The sequence below is a fragment of the Ursus maritimus genome, unplaced genomic scaffold, assembly GCF_017311325.1.
Source record: "Ursus maritimus isolate PB19 unplaced genomic scaffold, ASM1731132v1 scaffold_7, whole genome shotgun sequence".
Taxonomy (NCBI): Eukaryota; Metazoa; Chordata; class Mammalia; order Carnivora; family Ursidae; genus Ursus; species Ursus maritimus.
Window position 1 is genome coordinate 10,139,562 of NW_024426885.1, and position 25,884 is coordinate 10,165,445.

At 47.0% G+C, this 25,884-nt stretch overlaps 1 protein-coding gene across 1 annotated transcript in view; it reads left to right on the forward strand.

Moving 5' to 3' along the window:
* Positions 1-25,884, forward strand: part of FGFR2 (fibroblast growth factor receptor 2) — a 96,947-nt gene that overhangs the window by 19,666 nt on the left and 51,397 nt on the right. Inside the window, 4 exon segments of the mRNA XM_008685213.1 lie at positions 3,147-3,413; positions 4,290-4,367; positions 14,460-14,629; positions 25,736-25,859. Of these exon segments, the coding sequence (XP_008683435.1) occupies positions 3,147-3,413; positions 4,290-4,367; positions 14,460-14,629; positions 25,736-25,859 (639 nt within the window).

A 25,884-nucleotide genomic window follows, 5' to 3' on the forward strand; every position in this document is an offset into this window, starting at 1 on the left:
TATCAAGCAGCCCCTGTGTGTCCAGCCCCAAACAGGACTCGGCCCTTGCCCTTGCGACCTCAGTGTGCCCTGTTCCTCTTCCTACAACCTGCAGGTGGTGGTGTCTTTGGTGACGTGGGTCCGGGCACCTCTGGTGTCAGCGAGACTTAGTGCTTTACCTGTCTCAGGTGAGGCACAGGATTCTTAGTGAAAATGCGTTCCTTTAAAAACGGGGAAATCATAGCTCTACCTTGGTCAGGGGAGAGATTTTTCTGCATCATAAAGGCAAGTATCCTGCTCATCTTTTTTTTTTTTTTTTTTTTTTTTAAAGCAGTGTCAGCACATCCCACTGTTGCGTGAACTAGGGACATGGTTCTCCTGACCTGGGGGTCAGGGTGGAGGCAGGCTGGCTGCGTGGGTCCCAGTCTCTCCTGAAGAGAAGAGGGAGCATTGTGCTTTGGGTCCAGCCACCCCTGCTCGGTCATCTCGTGAGGACCGCCTCTGGCTCAGAGGAAAGCCAGTTTTGTGATATTCTTTGTGACGGGCTGATGATGCCATGTGGTCCTCATACATACTGATTATTTTATGACCCAGGCTAATGCAGTGTAAATTCATTCTAACATTGCGGCTGCTGTGTCAGTGATTGTCGGTTGTGCATGGGACCCTTGCTTTAATCAGCTGTGAAAGGGGTTGGGCCAGGTGTCCTCTGGGGGCAGCATCCCTTCGGAGGTGACTCCAGGCCGCTGGAAGTGGGGCAAAGTCTGAGATTCGGGGCCAGACTGAATTCCTTTTTCTCCTCCTCTTCCTTCCCCTCTTGGCCACATTTTTCCTCCTTTCCCTTTTCTGCCCAGGCTTCGGAGTTCACGATTCTTCTGTTAGTCCCGCAGTTCAATTGCCTTAGGACCTGAACTGAGCAACCTCAGAAAGCGTGGCCGGAGGACCTTCCAGCTGAGGTCCCAGCAGCATCTTTCAAACGTTACTGTGCCCTTCACTCCCCAGAGAAACCTTCCCTGAACAGCCCATTCCGCGGGGGTTGGCAAACTTCTTGTACAGGGCAAAGCTTTGCAGGACATAGGGCATCGGTTAGAGCTAATCAGCTCTGCCATTGTAACAACAGCCGCCCCAGACAACACTTGAGGAACGAGCGTGGCTGCGAGCCAGCAGAACTCTGTTTACAAAAACGGGCGATGGCTGGTTCGGCCTGGGGGCCGTCGTTTGCCAGCTCCCGCTCTAGAACGAGTCCTCCCCCACAGCCTCTGCGGGTGCCGCCGTCTTGCTGTGTTTGGCTTCCTGACACTTAAGACCGCCTCCCGTACTTCATATTTTTGGCTGATTTTTTATTTATGGTTGGTCGCCTCCACTGTAATTAAAGTCCCACCAGTGTTGCAAGGGTTTTATTGTGCCCTGTCGCTTCCTGAGCATCCAGAGTAAAGCGTGGGCCGTAGTAGGTGTTCAGTAGGCGTTGAATGAGAAAAACAAACGTACTTGGGACATGGAACCTGCCTCTGAGTTGGAGTTGCCTGCCCTTGTTCCCAGGGTATGTTCGTCCACGTCAAATTTGACTTTCATTTTCTTACTTTTTGTTGTGGTTATCCCTTTAGGTCCACGTCTGGGCCCGTCCCTCCCGTGTTGGCTGTCGATGGCGGTGCGCTGCAGAGGGTTTCTAGAACCAGAGGCTCACGGTCCTCCCTGTTCCTTCAACAGTGGGACTAAGGCACGGAGTGACTTTATTCCATTGTTACATGGGGGATTTGTCCCGACTACGCTCAAAAGGGCAAAACAGTTGCCTTGTGATGCTGCCCAGATTCGGAGCCATCCCAGAGCTGGGAAGCTTGATGTTTCCCGGGCCTGGGACTCTGTGTACCATTCACAGTCACCATTGCGAGGAATGAAAGCCCACTCCTGGGTCCTCGTGGGTCCCAGCTCCGGCTGCTCTCCTTACAGGCCTGTGGCTCCCTTCACGTCTGCTTGCACGCGTTGCACACGTCCCCTCTTGCCCTGCCTTTCTGGGGACTGTAGTCCTGTTCATCACCGGCCCCTTCCGTGTGTATGCCTGGGGAGGGACACTCAAGGAGACTTGAGCCCTCGTCGAGATCTCGCTGTCTCCCTGGGAGACAGGACATGGCCGTGGGACCCGTGGTGCTTCCCCTGAAGTGGGCGAAGTGGCAGGTGAACGAGGAGGGGAGATCCACGTCACCCCAGGCCTGGGGGACGGATGGCAAGCTCACACCCAGCAGGATAATTCAGGCCTTGAAGGATAAGTTCGGTAAATGGGGAGGTGAGGGAGGAAGGAGTACCCCTAAAGGACATAGAGGCAGAAGCGGGGGGAGGGTAGGGGCTTGGAACCCAGGATGTGTGGTGGGGGCTGGCGGGCAGGGCGGGACCGGGCTAGGACTGTGTCAGAGGGTCAGGTGTGCAGTGCTCAGTGGCTTCGTTTCCAGATGCATTTCAGTGCAATGTGGAGACCTCCTCTCGGCCGTCTGGGGGCATCTTGTTCTTTTTGGTGTGAAGAAAAACAGTGTGTTCCAACTTACCCAGCACAGAATTAGGTCTCCAGACCAGCAAAGCGATCTGAGCCTGAGAGTTCTGTAGAAGGACTCATTAGTTTCCCTTGAGTTTGAGGCATTTCATTTTAAGAAGCTCGGCTTTGTGACACCAAAGTCTCGCAAAAATAAACAGGTGTGTGTGTGTGTGTGTGTGTGTGTGTGTGTGTGTAGGCACACAACCATGCAGTCGCATTGAATGAAAAAAATGATAAAACACACGTCCTTGCAAATAAAAAAGTGCCACAAGAATAGAATTACCTGGATGTGACAGTGGCAAGCAAGCTTTGGATCGGCAATCGACCGAAAAGTTTTCTTGTACGATATCGTTCCATGCTGGGTTTCGGGTGTGTGTTTACAGCCCTCCAGCTCGCGCAGACGCAGTGGGGCAGCTTCTGCTGGGCGCTTCCTCTGGTCCACGTCTCGGACACTCAGTCTGCTCTGTGCACGAGGCTGCTTCCTGGGTTCCCGGGCGCGGGCAGAGGCGAACGCCTGCCAGGGCCATTTGCAAACCGACCACTGCCTCTCCCAGGAATAAACGGGCCGCCACTGACCTTTGTTGGACGTTCTCTCCTTTTCCTCCTTCCCATCTGTCTCCATCTTCTCTCTCCTACCTTTCTGCAGAGCCGCCAACCAAATACCAAATCTCCCAACCTGAAGTTTACGTGGCCGCGCCCGGGGAGTCGCTAGAGTTGCGCTGTCTGTTGAGAGATGCCGCCACGATCAGTTGGACTAAGGATGGGGTACACTTGGGGCCCAACAATAGGACAGTGCTTATTGGGGAATACTTGCAGATAAAAGGTGCCACGCCTAGAGACTCCGGCCTCTATGCTTGCACAGCGGCTAGGCCGGTAGACAGCGAGGCTGTCTACTTCATGGTGAATGTCACAGGTGAGTTGGCCTGCGAGCCCTCCGCTCTCTCTCCTCTGCAGCCGTTTTCTGGGTCAAACTGTATTGGACAATTGGACGGGCGAAATCATAGTGGGAGCTGCTAATTGGATGCCATGCACAGAGCTTCCTAGTTGGTTATTGATCTGTTTTTCAAGTTCTTCCACGGGACCAGCTCAGCCAGAGGCTGGTCGTTAAAAATGACAGGATTCTCACGTGCAAAGTAACATTTTCCTTTTAAGACAGTCCGCTTTTATAGAAGTAAAAGCACATCTTCACCCCCCCCCCCCCCCCACTGCTGGCATCCTTGGTATTTAGATTGCAGGATTGAAGTTTGACGTGGAAGATTTCTGATTCCTTTTATTAAAATTTGAGTTTTTCTCCTTGATTTTCCTTCCATGCAGTTAGGGGGAACTGCACAGACCCCCCTTTGTGGCCGAGTTTAAAGCAGAAGTTAGTAAATGGATGGAAGGCCACACAGGGGCTAAGTTTGGCTAGGGACTAATTCCCTTCTTGAAGGGGATCCTGAGAACTGAAAGGTGTTGGAAAGAATCTTTGGATGGATCCTAACACAATCAGTAAATCTGTTGGGGACTTGAATGCTGTTTGAAGCTTAAAATCCAGTTTCACTATATCCAACTTGACAGCATGTTTAAATAACGTGAAAGCAGAAAGCTTTGCGAATCATAATACAGACCCACTGTCATCACGGAGAGAAAATTTAAGCCATTAAAACCACCTTCGCTAAACATGGTCTCGGCCTTTTTGTGTGGGCTCCTGGGTTGTGGAAGGCCCTCTCTCCAGAAGGACTAAGTTGTACGTGATTGTAGCCTTTTGCTTTGCACAAACACAACCATGGCTATATTCTTTTGAATACAGATGCCATCTCATCCGGAGATGACGAGGACGACACAGATGGCTCCGAGGATTTTGTCAGTGAGAACAGTAACAACAAGAGTAAGTAGTGGCCGTCTCGGAAGGTTCCCGAGTGAGCAGAGCCTGGTGGGAAGTCCAGACTCTTAACCTGTCATCTCGTCCTTCCGGATGCTGTATCCAACAGCCCTCGCCTGTCTCCACTGTCCACTCTCCTGACTTTCTAATCTGATAATAAACCAGTGTTCCTGTACACCCTTCTCTTCTGTTTGTCCTTTCTTATTGTGTCGGAAGCCACTGTCTCTGGAAAGCAGTCATGATTTCCCTTTCCTTGATTTTCTATTTCTCTTTGGTTTCTTAGGGTTCAGAGACGTCACCCAAGTAGAACCACATACCATCTCCTGGTTTGCTTTGACACTGCGGGGCTTAACTCGGGGGTTCTCTGCTGGGGGGATTCTCCTCCTTCTCCCTTCCCTGGGGGACATTGGGCAATGTTGGGTTGTCTCAGCAGGGGGAGGGGGGATGCCAGTGGGAGGAAGCCAGGGGTACTACTAATAAACGTCTGCATTGTACAGGACAGCCCATAACTAAGAAGGTTCTGGTCCAAAATGTCAGTAGTGCTGAGGTTGAGAAATGGGGCCTTTTTAAACATTACGGCATGCTGAGAGGGAATAAGGGGAGTAGTGTGCCTTACTTTGCAGACTGAGATAGAGAAGGGACCAGCAGGTGCTGTTTGCTTTATAAAAGCAATGAACGCCGCGCGGTGACACAAGGGCGGTCTTGGTACAGAAGAAGCAAGCACGTGGCCTCTCTCTCACTTCCGAGTTGGGTGGCCTTGGGCAAGTAATTTAACTTCTGTGCCTCAGTTTCTTCAACTATAAAATGGGAATAGTAACAGTGTCCATTGGAGTTGTTACGAGGATTGGATGAGTTTGTATTTGTACAGCACTCAGAAGAGTGTGTGTGTTTGTTCAGTAAAGAAGGTAAAATAGAGCCTTCGTTGTCTTTCCAATAACATGGCTTGCGTGTTCCCAAATGATTTTAGCCTGGTCACCGGCATTCTTTTCTCACGTGTTCCGTTCTACATTTTCTTTCAAAAGGATTTTCGTCAGTTTAATAAATTTAAACGAGGCCTAAATAATAAGACAATTAGTTACTAAAATAGGCCGAGGGCTGTTTAAGGGAAGATGAGAAAATCGATACTGTTAGGGACCTGGAATAGCGTGTTAAGTGGGGAATTGCATTTGTCCCTGAGTCTCCTAGCAGCTTAGGCAAGAAGGGAAATACTTTGGTTTATAGTTTTCACTGTTTCGGCAAGAGAAGGCTTAGGGCCTGGACCACTAGCATCAGCATCATCTCTAAGAGCTCACTAGAAATGAAAATGCCACCCCCCCACCCCCCGCCCCAGACACACTGAATTAGAAACTCCGGGGGTGATTCTCCTTTACAGTGAAGAATGAGAAGGTCTGATTTTGGGATTCACACAGGTTAATGTGCCTTGAGCGGGAGTTTACTATTAGAGCTCTTGTTTATAAAACACTGGGTGAGTGAAACTGTCTTCTGCTGTAATTCATATCCACCTTCTAACAAAGTTATTACTATTTAATAGTGAAACCCTGGTACATCAGAAGACATCACTCATTCCCTATTATTATTAGTTCCTTGGCTCTGGCAGGGGGGGCAATGAAAGACCCTGCTTTGGAGGTCCTGCTTTGGGCAGGCTCCGTGCTGGTTGCTGGCTCAGTCAGTAACCCCCCCCCCCCAAAACCCCATAAGGTAGAGAGAGGTATTATTCCCATATTATTGATTGGAAATTCATGATTCAGTGAGCAAAAGGCAAAGCTGCCATTCGCTTGTAGGCCTGTTGCATGTTGAATCACAGCGCCCCTCTCCCAGCCCCTGGGGTGATGAAGGGGGTGCCGTGAGGATGCCTGCCCTGTTGTTTACAGCCCTCAAGTGGTGCCCACACATGAGATGTCAGAATCCGGCGGCACCTGGGCTGTGTTGGCATGTCTGCGAGCTGCATTGTCCTGGTGAACCAAGTCTGATAGCATGTTACCAGGAATACTTGGGAAGCAGTACAATGTAACAGCAAGGTATAGGTTACGTAACAAGTAGACTAACTGCACTGAACCACTTTCTGATGATTGGGAAGGATTACCTGCCGTGGACCTCCAGGCTTTCCTCCTGAACACTAGTCCTGTCTGCCTAGTGGCTGTGCAGACGGGCCAGGGAGTGGAGCGCTCTTAATGAATGCCATGCCTTCACCCTGGGACCAGGGTTCTTTGTAATTAGCTCTCGAATGACACCAAGTCTGCCCCGCGATGGGTGCTCTGCAGTGATTAAGGGCTGGTGTTAGCTGTACCAGGGAGATACTGCTGTCGGGAACTGCCTCTGTTTGGTGCCTGTGAAACATTAGATGCGATTTAAAGTGATAGCGGTTCTTAGCTGGCTACTTGGCCTCTGCCATCTGTTAGTGTGATTAGGCTGGTCTGATTCACAGGTGCAGCCTGGGGCAGTGGAGATTAAGCAGCTGTGGCCTGTGCGGACAGAGGAATGCCATGGCCAGGGTAATTGGCAAGGCGGGGAAGGGGATGTTGCCATTAAAACAATTTTTCGCCACCTCCAGTGTCAAATGCCTGACCTGATTAATAGGGAAAATTGTAGAAGCCCTGAATTCCATGCATTTTCAGCCACCTGGAAAACACCGGTGTGTCCAGATTGATTCTTCTGGTGCCTTCTGATTGTCTGGAAATGCCACTGGGTGTGTTTGAAAGTTCCTCTTCAGTGAAGTTAACAAATAATGCTCCTGTGACCCTGTGCTGACAGTGACATTTCTGGGCTTCTCTGAAGTTTTTTTTTTTCCCCTTTTTGGGTTGGTAGATGTTAGTTCTGCAGCCGACGGCTTGAAAAATATATTGCAGATCATTCCCTCTGCTGGTATGCTAGATTTTTTTGTTTATCTAATTTGGGTGGTTGGCTGTAAGAAGGCAAGCTTATCTGCCTGGTAGAGTTCTTAAATTTCATACAGAGTACAAAAAGCATGGTAGTCAAATACAGGGGCAAAAATAAGTCCACAATTAAGGCAAGGTTGTTGAATTTTGGCCGTGAGAGTAGGTCCGATCTGATTTTTTTTATAGGGATGTTTTGCAGCATTCAGGTTGACTTAACTCTCAGCACCATCATACAAGACCCAGCTCAGCTCAGAGGTGGGCTCCCTGTATAGATTTTTTCTGCTTACACAAGCAGATTGAGGGGCTCGATTTTGAAAGTTCACGTGTTCTGTTCTCTGGCATCACCGGCCGTATCGCATCATATCTCAGACCCGCCTTTCCTGGTAGACTGCTTCGGGAGTCAAGGACTAGCCTGGATGTTGAGGGAATGTTCTGGGGAATTATAGTCCTCATGTACATCTTCCATGGGTCTCATTACAAGAGGTAATGCTCAAGTCTGGTCTGTGCCTTAAGAGAATAAGCTGGTGTTTCCCAAAGTATATTCCTTAGGAACCCTAGTTGAAAATAATTCTGTGCCAAGAAGGAGTTGTATATTGAAATGAAGTTGAAAACTACCTCCTACTACGACCCTTTCTCAGAGACTTACAGTGTCCATCAATCAGCATAATACAAACTCTGCATGTTCGATGGTAAAACATCTGTTTAATTTTGGCCTTTCCCAGGGTTTTCCAAACTTATTGACCATAAGATCCTTTTTAAAATACAGCATTTAATCACATCCTGTTGCACATGCTTTGAAAATCCCTGCAATGGGCTGATTTGATTGACCTGACTTTTCTCTTTGCCTTTTAAGTTGAGTCCTTCCATCACAGATGTGAAGGGCATTCCCAGGTCATATTTTAGCAGCTGACTAGCTGATGACCTCACACCTTACCAGTGCTAGACTTTTCCCTGAGCAGAACAATCCTGTGATGTCATTACAAGCCTGGCTGCCAGGAAATAATGCTGCTTACATATGCCCTTTAGTGAAACAGACTTTCTCGGACAGAAAGTTGCGATTTCAAATGCTAATATTTGAAATGCATCCAGGTTGAGGGTTTTGAAAGGTTCAGAGTTTTATTTCAGCAGGGAAAGCATAACTTAATTAGTCCTTGCCTCCCCTCGGTACAGGTATCTTAATGGGTTATCTGGCAGCCAATAAGTAGACATGCATGTCCTTTTTTTTTTTTTTTTTTTTCCGAGTGATTTTTACTACCCCAAGCTTGTGTTTAAGTGATTAATGTTTCTGAAGAGCTTGAGACTTCTTTCTTGGGAAGTTCATGATTGACAAAGTTAGGTCAACTCCTGAACTAGAGGGAATTGATAGCGAGGGAGCTTTATCAAGATTTTTGCTCCTGGAGTGGTTCTTTCTCCTGAGTGAAGAGAGAGACAAGGCAGTTTTCTATTTTGGTTTCATTCCTGTTGAGACCTGCTGGTACCTATATGCTGTGTCAGGGAGAAAGGCAATTTTTGTGGAACTAGCTGGGGAAAATGAAGTAACTTGGCCTGAGATCCCATACTCCTTTTGTTGATTAACCTGCTGATAATAACAGTTTACCATCACCTTTGGTCTAATTGGGATTTTTACTTGGTAGAGGTCATATCTAAGTTGGTAAACATTGTGTTACAGTTTCCAGGAATTGAAAATGATAGTAATGATAATAATAATAATAATAATAATAATAATAATAATAATAAATGCAAAGCACACAGGCTTCCTGAATTTTTTGACATTCCTCCGTAATGAAAACCTCATTCTAAATTGGTTTGGGTGTTTTATCACAAAAGCCAGGGATGGTGTTCTATCCGGAAGGTTGGATTGAATCATCTCTTTCTTGGCCTCCCCTATGGTCAACCAGCATGACCAATAAGTGGAGGGTTTTCTTTTGAAGGCAGATGCTAGGAACTCCCACGGGGCAGCTGGTCTCCCTGTGGACTCAGGCATTTCAAAGGAGTGGCGGTCACTCGCCAGGTTTGTTTGAATGTGTTTCTTATCAAATGCCTCACTGGTCAGCAAGTTGTTGTTTTTAATGACATTCTCAAATAAAGCCCGCCACCCCCATGATCACGCACGCGCTCACATCTCTGTATTTTGTTAGATTTGTTTTCTCCTGGTTTATGCAAAACTGAAAACAGATGAACCTCCGTCTACTGGAAGGATGGGGGTGGAGCTCAGAGACATCCTCCCACCCCCACCCCAGTCAGGGTCAAAGCATTCAAATGTCCTGATTAGTGATATTTTTAAAGGCCCTAATTATAGACTTAAGACAGAGGCCTTAGTGGGGCTTTAGGGAGTTTGTGAGACTTAATCTAGGAGCTGAAACAGGCTGTGTTTTTTTATTTTTGCATCAATAAAAATACAGTTGGCAGTCATCGGCGTCCACAGCTCACATAAATCTTGAACTTTTGACTTAATTACCATGGGAGAGTTCAGAGGGCAGCCTGGAGTGGTTGAAAGAGCATTGCCCAGGGAGCTGGAGGGCCTGGGTCTTGCCTCAGCCTGGCCTTGGCCATGCAGCCTTGATCAGATCACTTGACCTTTCTGGGTGACATTGATCACATCAGCCGTTGGACCAGATGGTCACTGAGGCCTATTGGTACAGTGGTAATACGATTCCATGTTTTTCCTTTAAACCGCTGGGCTCTGTTCTCTTTTTGATTTCAGAAAGAGAGGCGACCATAGACCTTAGATGTCCATGTTGGGATACATACTGGAGCACATAAGGGCTTCTGTGAGGGCAGCCCATGTTTCCAGTTGCACGATCAAAAAAACTCCTCTAATCCTACCATGTATTGGCACAATCAGTATCTGCCTAGAATACCTGGACAGAATGTTAGGACGGGGAGGGACCTTGTTAGAACATTCAGTTCAACTCCCTCATCTTATAGCTCAAGCTTTTAGCAGTTGTCCATCTGGTACATTTGGCCATCTGTCTGTCCGTCCGTCCGTCCATCCATCCATCCATTCAATAAACACTTCAGTGCCTAGTCCGTGGGCTGAAGGCGACGCAGGCTGTACCTTCCGGATGTTCTATTCTAGTGGTCAGCGGACATGGAAAGGGGTTCATTTCAGTATGGAGCCACCCTGGTGATGGAAACACGTAAATGACCAAGAGGAGGCCCAGCGAAGGAGTGTGATGAGTCTTCACTGTGGGATGGAGGTGGTGGGTCGAGGGAACGTTGAGGGCAGTTTTTGTGGGGTTATACATCTCTGTTTAACCAGCACATCTTAAGAGAATACTGTTACAGTAAAGTAAAATTTTACTAACATTTTCACTAATACACAATAACTGTTTCAGTGTTAAAAATGGTACTGAGTAGATACAGTATTCCTTGACGAGATTTTACTTATTTATTTTTTGCCTGGGTTTTACCATTCCTTTAAGCTCATTGTTAGTATTTAATGACTAAGAGAGCATCATTCTTTTGCTACCTGTTACATCAGAAGATCTGAGAATGTCAGAGAGGAAGGGACCCCCTGGCCTATAGGTCAACTTATTTACCTCTGATTTAGTAGAATTCATTTCTTTATGCCATCCAGGATTCATATCACCGTTCCTTTTCTATGGATTGACTTTAAACTCGCTTCTCCTGCATCCGTAAGATTATGCCAGGGAGGTTCCATGAAGTGGAAGCTCAGAGACTTCTTTGAAACGTGATTTAGCCTCGGCTTGGAAGTTTCATCTTTTATAAAGTTGTTGTGGAAATGTTTGTACTGAACACCTACTGTGTGCAAGGGTCATCTTGCTTTTGTAAATCATTAATTTGTTAAGGGAGTTCCTTCTCCAAGTGAAAGTTAAAACACTGTTCACCAGCCACAGTATGAAAAGAGGAATTTCTTTAGGAGCCTGGTCCTGGTCTCTCACCAGCTGCATTGTTGTTCTTGGGGGGTGCGTGCCTCTGTGTGTGTGTGTGTGTGTGTGTGTGTGTGTGTGTGTGTGTGTGTTGGGGAGGGGGTGGAGGTGGTGGCGGCTGGCATATCCATGTGTCCAGACTGCAAAAATGGCAGGAAACATCGAATACAAAGTTTGCAGAAGACATGAGGCCACTGATGAAGAAAGTGCAGCTCGGGCTGGTCCTACAGTCTCATTATTTTTCTAAACCTTCCAGGTTCTTCTGGATCCACACAGAACTAGTTTATTTCAGGAGGAGCCGTTATAAAATAATTCCTCCCCTCCAGCATCATGCTCATTAAAAAAATTCGTGAGCTCAAAATCTTAAAGGAAAGCCTGGTCACCGAAGTGTGTTGTCCTGTGTGATGTGAGTGGGACTGGGCAGAGCACTGGGGGGGCCCACCGCTGCCACACAGAGAACCTGGAAAATGTGGCTCGACAACTTTCCTGTCGAGTTAGTATTTACAGGTATTCAGGAGAAGAGTGTTGGCGGATGTAGGTTTCAGGGGGTAGCGGTGTAGGCGGTCGGTTCCTACTCTGCTGATGAGACTTTCCGGTGCCCCGCCCACCTGGCATCTCTGTGACTGTAGATGACGAGCTGGGTGCCCGTGCCCTGCTTCGTGGCTGTGCGTCTATTTTGCATGAGTAGATTTTACAGGTGCAGTTTTGACGATTGAATTTTTACCCCAGGGAAGTGGCTTCCTGCCAGAAATTCCAGCAAAATTCTTTTCACCCTTGTCCTTAAATCATTCCTTAGGTGCCAAGACAAAGGTGCCAGCTGCCAGTGTGATGTTGCCACAGGCCATGACCGTACGGGCTCATGTGGTCTGGGGTGAGCCCCGTGTGGGTCACAGCCTCCCTGACAGCTTCGCTCCACGAGAGAGGAACACAGCAACGTTCCTAGTTCCTTCAACTAAATCCTACTTTTTAACATTTTGGGGAACGTAAAAAATCATGCCTCGTGGAATGGAAGCACGTATCTGTTGATTCCTTTTATATGAAAAAGAAAAGACATTCCAGAGGATCAGCTCAGCCGTAATTGATGCTATCTCAAAGAGTTACTACATTAATATTTAGCTAATTCACATGAATAGGCCATTGTGTTTACTTAAACAAATGACATGAGTACAGACACCTGACAGCATGAGGTATGCTTTTCATTTAGGTCAGATTTATAAAAGTCTTTGTGTAGCAACAAAGCTCATTATTTATTTTGTGCTCTTAATGGTTTCTTTTTAGTGGCTGTGGCTGTGGATGGATTTTTCTAAGTAGAAGCTTTTAAAATGAAAGATTATTGAAATTGTTCCAGTATATGCCAGGCCCTGGGAGTCTTGTGATGAATAGCAATCAATTACTCCCTGGTGAACCCTCAAAAGAATGGGTATGTTTATGGGCATTTGACACCCAAAGCCAAATGGCTACCCAGTTGCCTCCTCGTTGCAGATACAACTAGATTCAGAGGAAAGCGTGCAGCCCTGTTCGTCCATCCTTGGCTCTCCTCCTGCCCCTGCTCTGGCCTTTCTTTCTCTGGTACACATGACTGACCACCTCAGTTTGCCGTGCTCGCACGGTCTTGGCATTGTGTAGACACCATCTATATCTACATTGATACTTAGATAAACAAGGATAAAGAAGATTCGGCATGCCCTTGTTAAGAAATCTCAGCTCCACCTTTTATAGTCAGGTTTCAAGAGCAAGGGTAAGGCAAACGGGGGTAGGTGTTTTGAACGCAGTTTTTCCAATTCCTAATTCTGCCGTGAGAGTCTGGCTGTTAAGTGAAGGGGATTGTTACCCACCCCTCCCCGGGAGTGGGCTGTGTCATGCACAGAAGAGAGGAGGAGACTTGTAAATCCACATCAGAGACAAAACCCTTGCCTGGACCCGTTGGTCTCTGGTTTGTGAAATGTGTGTGCTGCCGCTCAGTCTAAACACAGTTATGAATCAGTCTTCTAGAATTTCAGTGTTACAGAATGTTCTAGAGGGTGCAAGGCCCTTTTGATGGATGCTTTAGGGAAATTTTGGCTACCAGTTTGCTAAGACAGAAACATACATGTGAAAAGTTAAATAGCTACATGAGATTTTAGTGGAACTTTTGGGCAGTGATGGAGAAGGCAGTGTGCCTTAGGCGAGGGCTGGCTCTCCTGGACTCCGGTCTTTAACATCACAGTGGTTGAAGGTATGGATTCCGACCCCGTGGAGAAGCTGGTTCTTACCAGGCATGGAGAGTAGGGGCAAAGACAGAGGGCTCTGGAATCAGACTGCCTTGGCTCAAATCTGCCTGCACCTCTTCCTCGCTTTGTAGCTTCTCTGTGCCTCAGTTTCCTGGTCTGTGAACAAGGACCATAATAATGCCTTTCTTATTCGATTCGTGTCAGGATTAATATGCTAAACATGGGAGAGTTTTTAGATCTCTGTTTGGCAAATAAAAAGCACTCAGTCAGTAGTGCTCATTACCTGCTCTTGGCAGGCATGAAGAATTCACGGCGGTATTCTGGATCGATGCTGTGGTTCTTACTTAGATAAAATGGCCTTCATTTGGCGATTTAAAAAGTTATCTCTTCTCTTGAGTTTAAAAAAATCACTTGTATCCATGACTTGGTGGGTCATTTAGAGGGCTCCACTTCACGTAACATGTAATCGATAGCCTCCTGTTAAGTTTTACCTGTTTAGACACGGTGGTAGAATTATGGCATTCACAACCACTGAAAAATCTTCTCTCCATTTTAAAAATTAAAACATAGTTAGTGATAGGGCTTTTTGGTTTGTCATATAAAGTGCTGGGAAATTAATGATGCCTCCCTGAACAATTTATCGTATTAGGATGGTAAGTCACATTATTGATTGTCCTTTACGGTGTCATTGACTAAACTGACTTGGCATCGAGCGCACCTTGTGTGTCTGTGATCCTTTGCTCAGGGTGATGATCTAAAATGATACATTTCGGAGGACTCAGCTGTTGTTAGTTACCTACGCGTTGTCACTGTCTGTATAAAGTAGCTTTTGAAAACATGATTCGCCATGAATTTATATTCTGGCACTAGGAACAAGGGAGAGAAGGTACCTCAAACACTTTTTCCCCCGTTAAGAGACACAAACTAACAAGCAGTCCATCTCCAGGGACCTTCTGCTAGGCCATCTGCTAGACTTCAGAAAATTTTTTTCCTAATGTAAATATTACCCAAAGATTTTTGAAAATGTCAGCTCGCTCACATACAAAGTAACAGTATCTTCCCTGTTATGGAAATGAAGCTCTCCTCCTCTGTACATTGTAACCTTGTTTTCCACCCCAGGAGCGCCGTACTGGACCAACACAGAAAAGATGGAAAAGCGACTTCATGCTGTCCCTGCAGCCAATACTGTCAAGTTTCGCTGTCCAGCTGGGGGGAATCCAGCACCAACTATGCGATGGCTGAAGAATGGAAAGGAGTTTAAGCAGGAACATCGCATTGGAGGCTATAAGGTAGAATGAAGTTTCCAAAATGTTCTTTCTTACGTTTTTGTGAATCTCTTTTCTAAGTAGTTGAAAGGTAGCAGGAACCGGAAGGAATATAAATGTAAATATCTCTCTATCTCTCTATCTATATTTTTTTAAATCAGTAGATATCCTCACTGGTCATTTCCATGGTTGATATTTTAAAACAGTTTTCCTGGACTTGCATGTACTTTAAAAGCATAATCCCCATTTGCTTTGTTCTTTTTTTTTTTTTTTTTAAAGATTTTATTTATTTATTTGACAGAGAGACAGCCTGCAAGAGAGGGAACACAGCAGGGGGAGTGGGAGAGGAAGAAGCACTCCCAGCAGAGCAGGGAGCCTGATGCGGGCCTCGATCCCAGGACCCTGGGATCACGCCCTGGGCCGAAGGCAAATGCTTAACAACTGAGCCACCCAGGCGCCCCTGCTTTGTTCTTTATTCGAGAAGAGTTTAATGACAGAAGGGTACAAAGTTGAGAGTCTGTTTTCTATATGCTTTATAGTCCGTAAAACGAAAACTGAAGCAGCATCAGAGAAGTGGCAGCATACGTGCCCTGTCTGAGCAGGGTTGTGTGAGTATGGATGGACTTGGCTTAGACGCTGGATATGAAATCGTACTTAGGAAGAGAGAATGCTTTCATGGTGACAGGCGATCTCTGTCCTCCGTCTGCAAGGCTCTGGAGAGCCCGTCACAGAAGGGGGTGAAGTGTAGTCTCACTCCGGGGCAGGTGGCCCTTGACAACCATGTACAGAAGGAGGTCTGTAAATGCCCATTCAGGCTCTTGTTCCTCCGGTCAGCGGACGCTGATGAGCGTCCTCGGGGACAGGCACCATCTGAGGCGCTGGACAGAGCACAGCCCCAGTTCACAGGGGTTCCTCGTCCAGTAGGGAAGGCAGACCAGAAAGCCGTGATCTGAATGGGCTGAAGTCAGAAGAGCACGTTGTCCTTGGGCTGCGGGGAGAGAGGATGTTGGCTCTTGGGAGGCGAAGGCTAACAGAGGTCAGGGAGGGATCCTGGGCTGAGTTTGAAGGAAGGGTGTCTCAGAAAGAGAGAGATGGAGTCTACATCATTTAGTATGGAAGGGGAGGCCTTGAGGAGTTGAGCATATGAGGAAGGCTGGAGGAATTTGACTGGGACATTCTGGGGTGTGTTTGGAAAGCACGAGTTGGGGCGTTAGTTATCTATTACTGTGTGACGGATTCCCCCAAGGCGCAGTAGCCTTAAACAGCCTTTACTATCTCAGTTTCCAGGTGTGGCTCAGTCAGGTCTTCCACGGCGAGGTCTCTGATAGGACTAAGATTTCAGTTAGTCTGGGGTCTCATTGGTAGGCTCAGCTGCGGGGAAGGACCTGCTCCCAGTCTTATTCCCATGGTTGTTGGACTCACTTCTTTTCAGGTTGTTGGGCCGAGGGCCTCAGTTCCTCACTGGCTGTGGGCTGGAGGCTGCCCTCACTCAGTTCCTTGCCCCGTGGGCCTCTTCGTGTGGTAGCCGGCCCCCCTCAGGGAGGGCAGACAAGCAGACGTAATGTGTGAAGAAGATAGGAGTCACGGCCTTTGGTAACCTAATCATGGAAGTGACCTCCGACCCCTTGGCTGTTTTCTGTTATGCAGCCGGTCATTAGGGGAGGAGATGAATTCCCCAAGGGCGTGGACATCAGGAGACCTGGGATCAGCGGGAGCCACTGGGCAAACTGCAGGGGGTAAACTAGAGGTGGCTGTAGCCCAGACCCCAGGTTCCAAAGAACCAGGTTGAAGAGGATTTCTTGGTGGGTGGACTTTGCTGCTACAGCTGTGTCCATGACACCGACGTCACTTGAGAGGGCACATGAGCCCTGACCTCATCACTGCTGTGGTTTGACGGGCCTCCTCTCCACGAAAAAAGTGCCCCAGGGCCCTTTTCTGAAATACCATACCCAATTCTCATCTTTAAAGGGATGTTTTCTTCTTCAAAAATGGTTGATTTTTGTTTTAACATTTAAACGTATTTAGAAGCCAAAACCCAGCGGACAACGGGGAAAGCCTATGAGTAAATTTCTAAGGTGGGACGTGGGGCAGTTTGTGTGTGTGACAGGTGCGAGGTCTGTCTGCTGCGAGGTCCGTGCCTTGGAAGCTGTGCAAGTAGACACACGTGGCCTGTCTTCCACGACTCCTGCTTGGTGGTGGGAGCAGGAGGCGGGAGGGTGCTTTGTCTCTTCGCTCTGAGGTTGGTACTTACACCAGGCACCCTGAGATCCGGAGGATGGCTGGCTTTCTTTGTAAAGGACGATAAGACAAGGATTTCCTTAGGTGTGTGCTGGTTGGAAAAGAAGAGTTAAAACCACTACACTTGTGGCCCTGGGGACTGGTCTAACCGCCAAATGCTCTCCAGGAACATAGTGGATGTAGTTCCAATGATTTCATTTCAATACAACCAAAGTATAAGAGTGGTGGTCGAAATCCTGGTGGTGAACGAGTTTCCTCACTGAAGACAGCCTTGGAAAAAAGTAAAAAAGAATTGATGAGCCTCCAGAGACCCTTGGTGTCAAAATAAATAGGCCCAACATCATTATTATGGGTAAGGAGCTTTTTGCAAATCGGGATTAGTGATTATAAATGCGCTAGAAGACGAAGGGTGCCTGATGAGGAAATGCTGCTTGATTTTTAGCAGGTGCAGTTCAGTTTTAATTATCGAGGGCAACATTCCGCTAACCGGAGAGTGCCTGTGTTCTAAAAGCGAAGTGGGGGGCGCCTGGGTGGCTCAGTCGTTAAGCGTCTGCCTTCGGCTCAGGGTGTGATCCTGGTGCTCTGGGATCGAGCCCCACATCAGGCTCCGCCGCTGAGAGCCTGCTTCTTCCTCTCCCACTCCCCCTGCCTGTGTTCCCTCTCTCGCTGGCTGTCTCTCTCTGTCAAATAAATAAAATCTTAAAAAAAAAAAAGCAAAGTGGGGAACCTTGTGCAGAGTACCTTTCGCCTGTTTGCATGGAGGCACAGATGACCGAAGGATTTTTGTCGTTTCACGTTGAGGCCGTTTCTGGAGTGAAAGAGAGTGGGAATTTGAGTGCATGGGAACAAATCTAACGTATATTTTGCTGTAGGGGCGCCTGGCTGGCTGGGCCCGTAGAGTAGTGTGTAACTCTTGATCTCGGGGGTGTGGGTTCGAGTCCCATGTTGAGTGTAGCGATTACTTAAAAAATAAGGTCTTAAGAAAAGATAAAGTATATTTTGCAGTTGGAAAAAGAGCAAGGAGGAGAGAGTATTGGAACCTTTGGAACGTGGTGTGCTGTCTGGCGGTGATGAGTGCACATTTCTGGTCCTGGTGGACTTCCTCCGGGGAAGAGTCTGTGGGCATGCCTGAGGACCCTGGGGTGTGGTGCGGGTGTCAGTCCATCAAAAGCAAAGGTAGTCAACCTGGGTTTAATAAGGAGTTTTCACAGCAGTTGTGGCACTGGATGTTGATTTGGGGGTACCGGTTACCTCAGAAATTCCATAGAGCCCCAGGGACCTTCTGGGACTTGAAAGAGATCTCTCATCTCCTGGGAAAACATAGTTACCTAAAGCATAAGCCTTGCTAATGATGTGTTAGACTCACCCTAGGCCCCCAGGTCTTGAAGTCCTGGGTGGTCACGCGGGCCGGCAGTCTCCCCCCTACCATGAGTCCAAGCTCTCTGGCTGGTGCAGGCCTCCAAAGGGCCCGAACAGGGCACAGTCGGGAGCATGGTTGCTGCAGGGGGGGCTTTCTTTGTTATCTGCAGAGACTTTTAAAGAATTCTGCTTCTCCAACATTCGGCCTGAGGAAATCCCCCAAAGCAGAGACCCCATTGACACGCGGACAGCCCGATGCCCAGATGTCCCTCTCCCCTGACTCCCATCCCTTTGCCATTTTATTTAACGAAGAAGCGAAGTGTCAAGTTTTCCAAGATGTATTTTTCCAGAAAGCAGAACCTGAAAGTTTCCGCAAACAAATGTGTGTTATTTCTGTGATTTTCTTTTTTTTTTTTCCTTCATAAATCTCATTCCATAAACCACGGTCGCTCTGTCTGCCCAGCTCAGCTGTCGGTCTAGCTCTTTCTACCTGTTTATGGATCAGGCACCTTGGCCCTCGTCCACGGTGTTACAGCCTGTTTTGAAATGGTGTGCGTCTGTGGCCAGGGAAGGGAGAAGGAAACCCCAAAAAACCCCAAACAAAATCAAAGAGAATTATGAAATTGGACAGAAAGCTCATTTTAATTAAAATGACCAAGAGAGCGCTTTGGTATTCTGTGGTTCAGTCTTATTTCTCAAAGAACTCACACTGAGCCTTCCTTAGGTGATTTAAGAGTCACGTTATTGTTTTTCTTAGTATGTGGGCAAAGGCTGAGTAGAATGTTATTATTTATGGTGATAAAGGTTGACCTGAAGCATAACTGTATCTCCCTAATTGTACTCCTGCCTGGGCTCTTTCATCAGTCTTGACTGTGGGCAAATTGTTGAAGCTCTTCTTTAGGTCACCCATCCTTAAAGTGAAGTTTGGATAGATAGTTTTGAACATCTGATCCCTTCCAACTGTGACTTAGTAGCATAACCACCCACCATTTTTTATCATAAAAAATAGCACGGGGTTTTTTTTTTTTTTTTTTTTTAAGAACAAGGTTACCAAAAGGCTAGATATTTCAAAGGGCTCTGAACAGTAATTACCATTTAATGCAGAAAAGCAAGAAGACCGAGGTAATTAATAGACCCCCTCAGTTCCCGACTCATTCCTAGGTAATGACTCAAGCATAGAGGGGAAGAGTATTCTTAAAAACTGCCTTTCATGCCATTTAATAACTGCCTAAGAACCAAGAGAGATCACAGGATACAGCACTCCCTCAGTCTGGCTGTGGGACGGGCACAAGAGCGCATGGCGTCAGGCGTCCTGGAGGTGAGAACTCCCGTGGACCCCTGAGCAGGGTGAAGCATCCCGGTCTGGACTGTCAGTTTCCTGGTGGGTTTCAGGTCCAAGAAAGGATGAGGCAAAACCCGTTTTCTCATAATCACTACTAAACTGGTGGTTTTGCTGGGTAGCTTCATGAGATTGACATTTTCCAGGTTGCTTAGATATATTAGAGACTTTTGATTAAATGTTTCTTTGGAAAAATCACGACTGATGTCCTTATTCATATATTTTGTTGAGCTCTTTCTCAGCCAAGGCATTTCAGCTTTCATCCGGGATAAGGCCATCGTGATGAGGAAGCAGGTGTATATTGCCATCAGCCAGGACGCACGGACTGCTCACCCGTGTCGTGCCTGCACGGGGCGCCTCCCGTCAGCCATGGCACTGGGTCCCCTGCGCAGCCCGGGGGGGCGGGGCGCTGTTATTTTGCCCCTTTTACAGATGAGGCTTGTCACGTGGCTCCTCGGTGGCGGAACTGCCATTTGGACCCAGGTGGTTTTCCTCCAAAGTTCATGCTCTTACTAAACTGCTTTCTTCAAATGTGGTTCCATGTTTTTATAAAAAACACTGTGATAAATGAGAAACATGGAGGTAGTAAGGGCATCCTAAGAACGTGTTAAGTATCTGTCAGCCCAAGGCTGTTGAGAGCAAAGTTGGGCATATAATCTGTGATCTGATTGGGATTTTTTCAAATTGTGGTAAAATATACAGAATATAAAATTTGTCATTTATTTTTCATCACCCCAAACAGAAACTCTGTATTCGTTAAGAAATAATTCTCTATTCCTCTTCCCTGCCCCCCCCCGTCTAATTTTTTTGTCTCTGAATTCGCCTGTTGTAGGTATTTCGTGGAAGTGGAATCATAGGATATTTGTCCTTCTGTCTGGGTTCAGATGTGTTGTAGCAAGAATCAGACTTTTATTGCTTTTTAGGGCTGGATAACATTCCATTACATGGCTGGCCCCGTTTTGTGTATCCATCCATCTGTCGATGGGCCCTTGGGATGTTTCCACCTTCTGGCTCCTGTGAAAGAAGCAGCTTTGAACATGGGTGTACAAGTATCTGTTTGAGTCCTTGCTTGCAGTTCCTTTGGGTATCTACCTAGCAGTGCGATTGCTGGGTCATCTGACGATTCTTCATTCAGCTTTTTGAGGAAGGTCATGAGATTTTTAAAGAGTGAAATTCGAAAGGCAGTGACCCTGCTGGCAGTCTGCCCCCACAGCGCCTTTCTGAGCCCCTCCAGGCATCTGAGGACAGCCTTGCCTTTCGTAATTCTCTCCTCACTGCCCTGGGAGATGCATGCATTGTTCACGGGGTGGAGGGAAGGGTTGCTGCAGTTGCGTGCTAGATGGGATCAGAGCTCACCTCGCCCTGTTCTCTGGACGCCTCCTGAAAAGCAAACTTCAGGAGTTTAAGCATTAATCAGGCATTTGCCTCCACATCTGCGTGGAGATAAGCAGCAGTGAGCGCCACAGCCCTTGTCACGTGTAAGCTCAGTTTGCACACCTCCAGAAGCCTGGCTTAGAGACCCCAGGAACTTGCTGGAAAATGGGGTCTGGCACGGGATAGTGATGCTCTGTGCATCTAATGACAACCGGCTTATGGTGAGTTGTAGTTCACGGGCTGCCTTTATGTAGGCCAGGGTTCAAAGGGATTGCTGCCTTTCTCCATAAACTGGGCCCTGATACTGGTGGAAGGAAGTGTTGGGGGTATTTGCCATCACATGGACACAGTATTCATTGACTTGGCATAGAGCAAAACTTTCCATCCAGCTTCTGGATGTTTATTCTGCTTGTTATCGAACACCTAGCTATTTGGAAATGTCCAGATTTTTTTTTTTTTTTTTTGCAATGTGGAAACCAAACATCCAGGTGACAGCCTGGGTCTTTGGCCTTTGACCTTTCCCCTAGGTGTTTTGGTATCGTAACAAACTAAAGCTACATTCCCAGTTGTCACCTGAAGATAGCTGAGGGTTTAAACATGCACCTTGGAAGACTTAGGTAGCAGAGGAATTCTGAAAAAACCTGTCTGGGCCACCTTTTGTCTTTGTGACCACTGGCGTGGAATGTTTGTGGAATCCACTTTTTTGTATTAGGAGTAAAAGAGCTTAGGCCATTAGCTTCAATCTGCTTTGTTTCAGTATTGAAATGTTATTTTTACACGTCTTTAGTGAACACAGTTTGAAGCCTCATGCTCTCTAATTCTGTTCCTTGGCAGATGAAAAATAATGATGAATTCCACAAAGATTTGGCCACGGGCAGGAATGAGAAGAAAGGATCGTGCGTGTGTCTGCCGGTGCAGGATTCTGTCCTCCCCGGCCCTCTCGCTCAGTCTGCCAGAGACTTACAGCCAAGCTGGTTCCGTAGCACAGCAGTTACTCCTGACGGGGGAGGCAGGGGGCGCGGTTTTATTTCACTTTTTTTGGTCAGATGTGATTTCTGTTTGAATTTGAAAAGTGAAAATGAGACAAAAGTCAGCAACACGCATAACCGCACCAGTTAATTATAGAAAATGTACTGCTAACGATACAGTACGTTTTCGTTCTGATGTCAGCTGTGTTTATACAGTCATGCTTACAGACTCGGGGCTATACTATAGGCACCTGTTGAGGTGTGTGTGTGTGTGTGTGTGGACGCACGAGTGTGTATTTCTGTACAATGGAATCCTAAATATACATATTTTTATACCACGTACTCCCCCCCCCATCCATAACTATTCACGGTATCTTACCAGGTCTGAACTTAAGAATACCTCATTCTTTTAAATGACCGTATGCTATTTTGTTGGAATGAATTAACTACACGTTAGTTCATGTAGGATCCACTATATATTATTAATGACTCTCTTCCCGATGGATTCATTTTTGCTGTTACAAACGGTGCTCGAAGCACTTGTTCATGGGCCTTGAAGTCATCCTGCTGTTTTCTGTGCAGGCTAGATTTCTAGAAGTGGAATTAACTGGGTAAAAAGAAAAAAAACGTGTTGCTAATTTTAATAGGCCGTGCCAAATTATTTTACCGAAAGGTTTTTCTCTGTGTTCCTGTTCTCAATTTGAGCCTCGTCCCCTCCACCCTCGCTTAAGTACTCAGTGACATGGCTCTTCCTAATTTTTGTTAATCAGCTGGTGAATAACAGTGTCTCATTATTGTTTTAATTTGCATTTCCCTGATTGTTAATGAGGTTAAGCATCTTTTCATATGTTTATTGGGTATTTACATTCCCTCTTCTGTGAAAGCAGAGAAGTGCATTTGCTCTAAGGGGCAGAAGAATGGTGGCTCTAAAAAGATGAGGAATATATAAAAACACGTAGAAGAGGACATGGGACATTTTTGTTGGAAGGGTCGTGTCTTTAGGTTGACCCTGAATCGGGGTATGGAAGCGTAGGGCTTAGAAAAGAAACACAAAAGTCTTTGTGCCTTTGCTCCCCATCTTGATAGAGTTATCGTTTGTCCTCTCTTAGCTTGTCATTAAGCAACCACTAATTAATGGTAGGATATCCCCCATGGACGTGTCAAACGTTCCCACTGTTGGCAGCTTCTAAGGGCGTCCATTTGGAAAATGCCACAGCTCATAAAATTTGGGATTGGTGGTATGTCAAGGAATCAAATACTGCAGCAATGGTGTAAGAAAATAAATATTAACAGCACTGCGTGGGACAGTATTGATTGAGTACCAAGGTCTCGGAAAGGGCAGAAGCACCTTGTTTGGTAAATGTGTTTCTCATTGTGAAAGCAGTTTATAAATGTTAACTTGTTCATATTTGCAGTGCATCTGCAGGAAGTAAATATTCAGGGAGCACATGCTCTCGACGAGGGATCTGACGTGGAATGCCATAGCCCCGACGAGAGACTGGATCTGACCATATGCCCTGCGGTTAAAAACGGCAGTGGCATGCCGAGCTGCGTATGCCAAGATGTAATGTCTTGGGCAGAGGCAGACGATGCCCTCCCTGTGTCGTACAGCTTCAGCTCCATTTGGAATGTGCCGTGTGCCAAATCTGGATCCAGGCGCAAGAAAGACATTGACAGTTTGGACGGGGGCCAGAGACAGGCACTAGTCGTGATTAAGGGCTTATGGGCATGACATTTGAGCGGGGGCTCAAAGAACTGAATATTTACAGCAGGGCTAAATGCTGGATTACGTGGCTTGGTGACGTTAGGGCCTATGGCTTCATCCCCAAGTTAGCCTCCGTGTGATTAGCCCTGCAGAGTCCAGGAAAGTCCCATTTCTGATAGGCTTGAGAGCTTGGGGAGAGGGAGGGTCTCCGTGTGGGCCCACCTGACGCAAGTGAAATTAAGGACTTAGTACGTGAGTCTTCTATGCTCTTCAGCACACAGCTCCAGGGTAACACCTGGGGGCACGGATTTCAGGAGAGAATTCTCATTGCCCTGGACAACTTAGCAGTCGCCTCTCCTCTATACACCATTCCCTCTATACACCGTGCATGGAACGCTTATCCCCCCTAAGAGGAGACCTAGCCTCTTGTTTGGGTTCTCCTCCAAGTCTATGGCCCAGCCAAGAGCAGAAGGCACGTCTTCTCCGCTGGAGGGGACAGACTCTCCCCATTGGGGTCTGATGCTTTCAGATTCATTTTACCACCAGACTCTTCGCCTGTGACAGTGAGAATGACTGTCCCGAGTCAGCTCCATGACAGTAGATTGAAGCAGTCTTCAGGGTTATACAGGGGAGCTGGTGTGAGGACAGCAGCTAGAACAAAGGGACTGTCTGCCCAGAGCTCACTCATTCTTCAGTGCCTGTCCTCAGTGAAGAGTCCAGCCCTCACCCCCGGGGTCCTGCAGAGGACTGTCTGTGATGAGCAGTGGTCTCGTTTTTGAACTCAGCATCAGTGGCTGCTCCCTGTGAGAGTGGCTCTAAGCAGAGCTGAACATCTGACGTGACACACGCGTTGGTTGGTAACAGGCTGTGATAACCTCTTACCTCTGTTGGCGCTGCTTTTCAAAGTGGACAGCTGCTCTGCCCTCCCGCTCTTATAATGGAGCATTCATGAGATGACTCTCTTTACTCTCTAGTTCCTTGACTCACTCGTGTGCTTGCAGAGGCTCTGATGGTATTATCGGTTTTTATGTGATTAAGGCAGAAAACACTTGCAATGCTCAGGGAATCATTCAGAAGGTCAGTTGAAATTCCTGAAATCATAGTTAAGACTGGTAGGGCCCTGGCTTTTTTTTTTTCTTTTTTTTTCCTTCTCTCCATGTCTTTAGAGTGCCTTGCCCGAAATACCTTTAAAACATGACTTGGATTTGGAGAAAATGTTAAATCCTTGAACCTGCAAGATAAAAATCTGCATTTTGGTCTTTGTAAGGAAAAGTCATGCTTGCTTGAAAGTTTGAGTTGATGAAAATATTTTCAAAGCAAGGTGGGAATGTTGGAGTCTAGTCTGTTTGCATGTTGACAGACCTGTGGGTGGGAATCACTAACCTATTTTCACATGTGCTGCTTATCTTTGAAAAGTCTCAAGGAGTTTGTAAGCAGACAGATATACAACTTAGGTTTCCTGAGGATTCATTGCTCCCATATTTGGAATTCTGAGTATATCTCTCAGAAATATGTAGCATCTCGTCGGCCACTGCCAGAGATGGGAGGGGCAGACCTGTGTTCCCAGTTGAAACTTCTAGAGACTTCCAGACGGCATCTGAGGACCATGGGGAAAGAAACTGGAAGGCTCCAGGAACAATACAGAATCTAGCTTGTGGGCATCTTGGGAGAATCACATTAGCTAAGGCTGGATGGAGTGCTCAGAGCAGTGCCTGGCATACAGTAAGTGCTCGTGGGGGTTGGCGATAAATAGTCCATGGGTGCCGTGGGGCCTCAGGGTTCCTAGTAGGTGAGAACCTTCAGCCTGTCTGCTCTGAGACACTGATAGGGTTGTAGGCTAATGTGCAAGTTCCCCTGGCCATTTGACAGCTCCTGGAAGAACCCTCAAACCACGACTGTGAGAGACCCACTCCGCACACTTGCATATCTGAACATGTCCGTATCCCAGTGCTAGACATTCACCTTGACGATAATGATTGTTTTCATTTGTCTCCATTCTGCATCCTTAGTATGAGGGAAATGGAGAAGTCAGGTGATTCTTCTCTACCGTCCTTGTCTCCCTCAACTTCTCTTTAAATGAAGAAAGCAAATACCTGGTATTCTTCACTAAGATTGTTAAATAAGCACCTTTACTTTGATCTTCCCAGGTGCGAAACCAGCATTGGAGCCTTATTATGGAGAGCGTGGTCCCGTCCGACAAAGGAAATTACACCTGTGTGGTAGAGAACGAGTACGGCTCCATCAATCACACATACCACCTCGATGTCGTTGGTGAGTGTGCTTCTCCCAGAGGGGC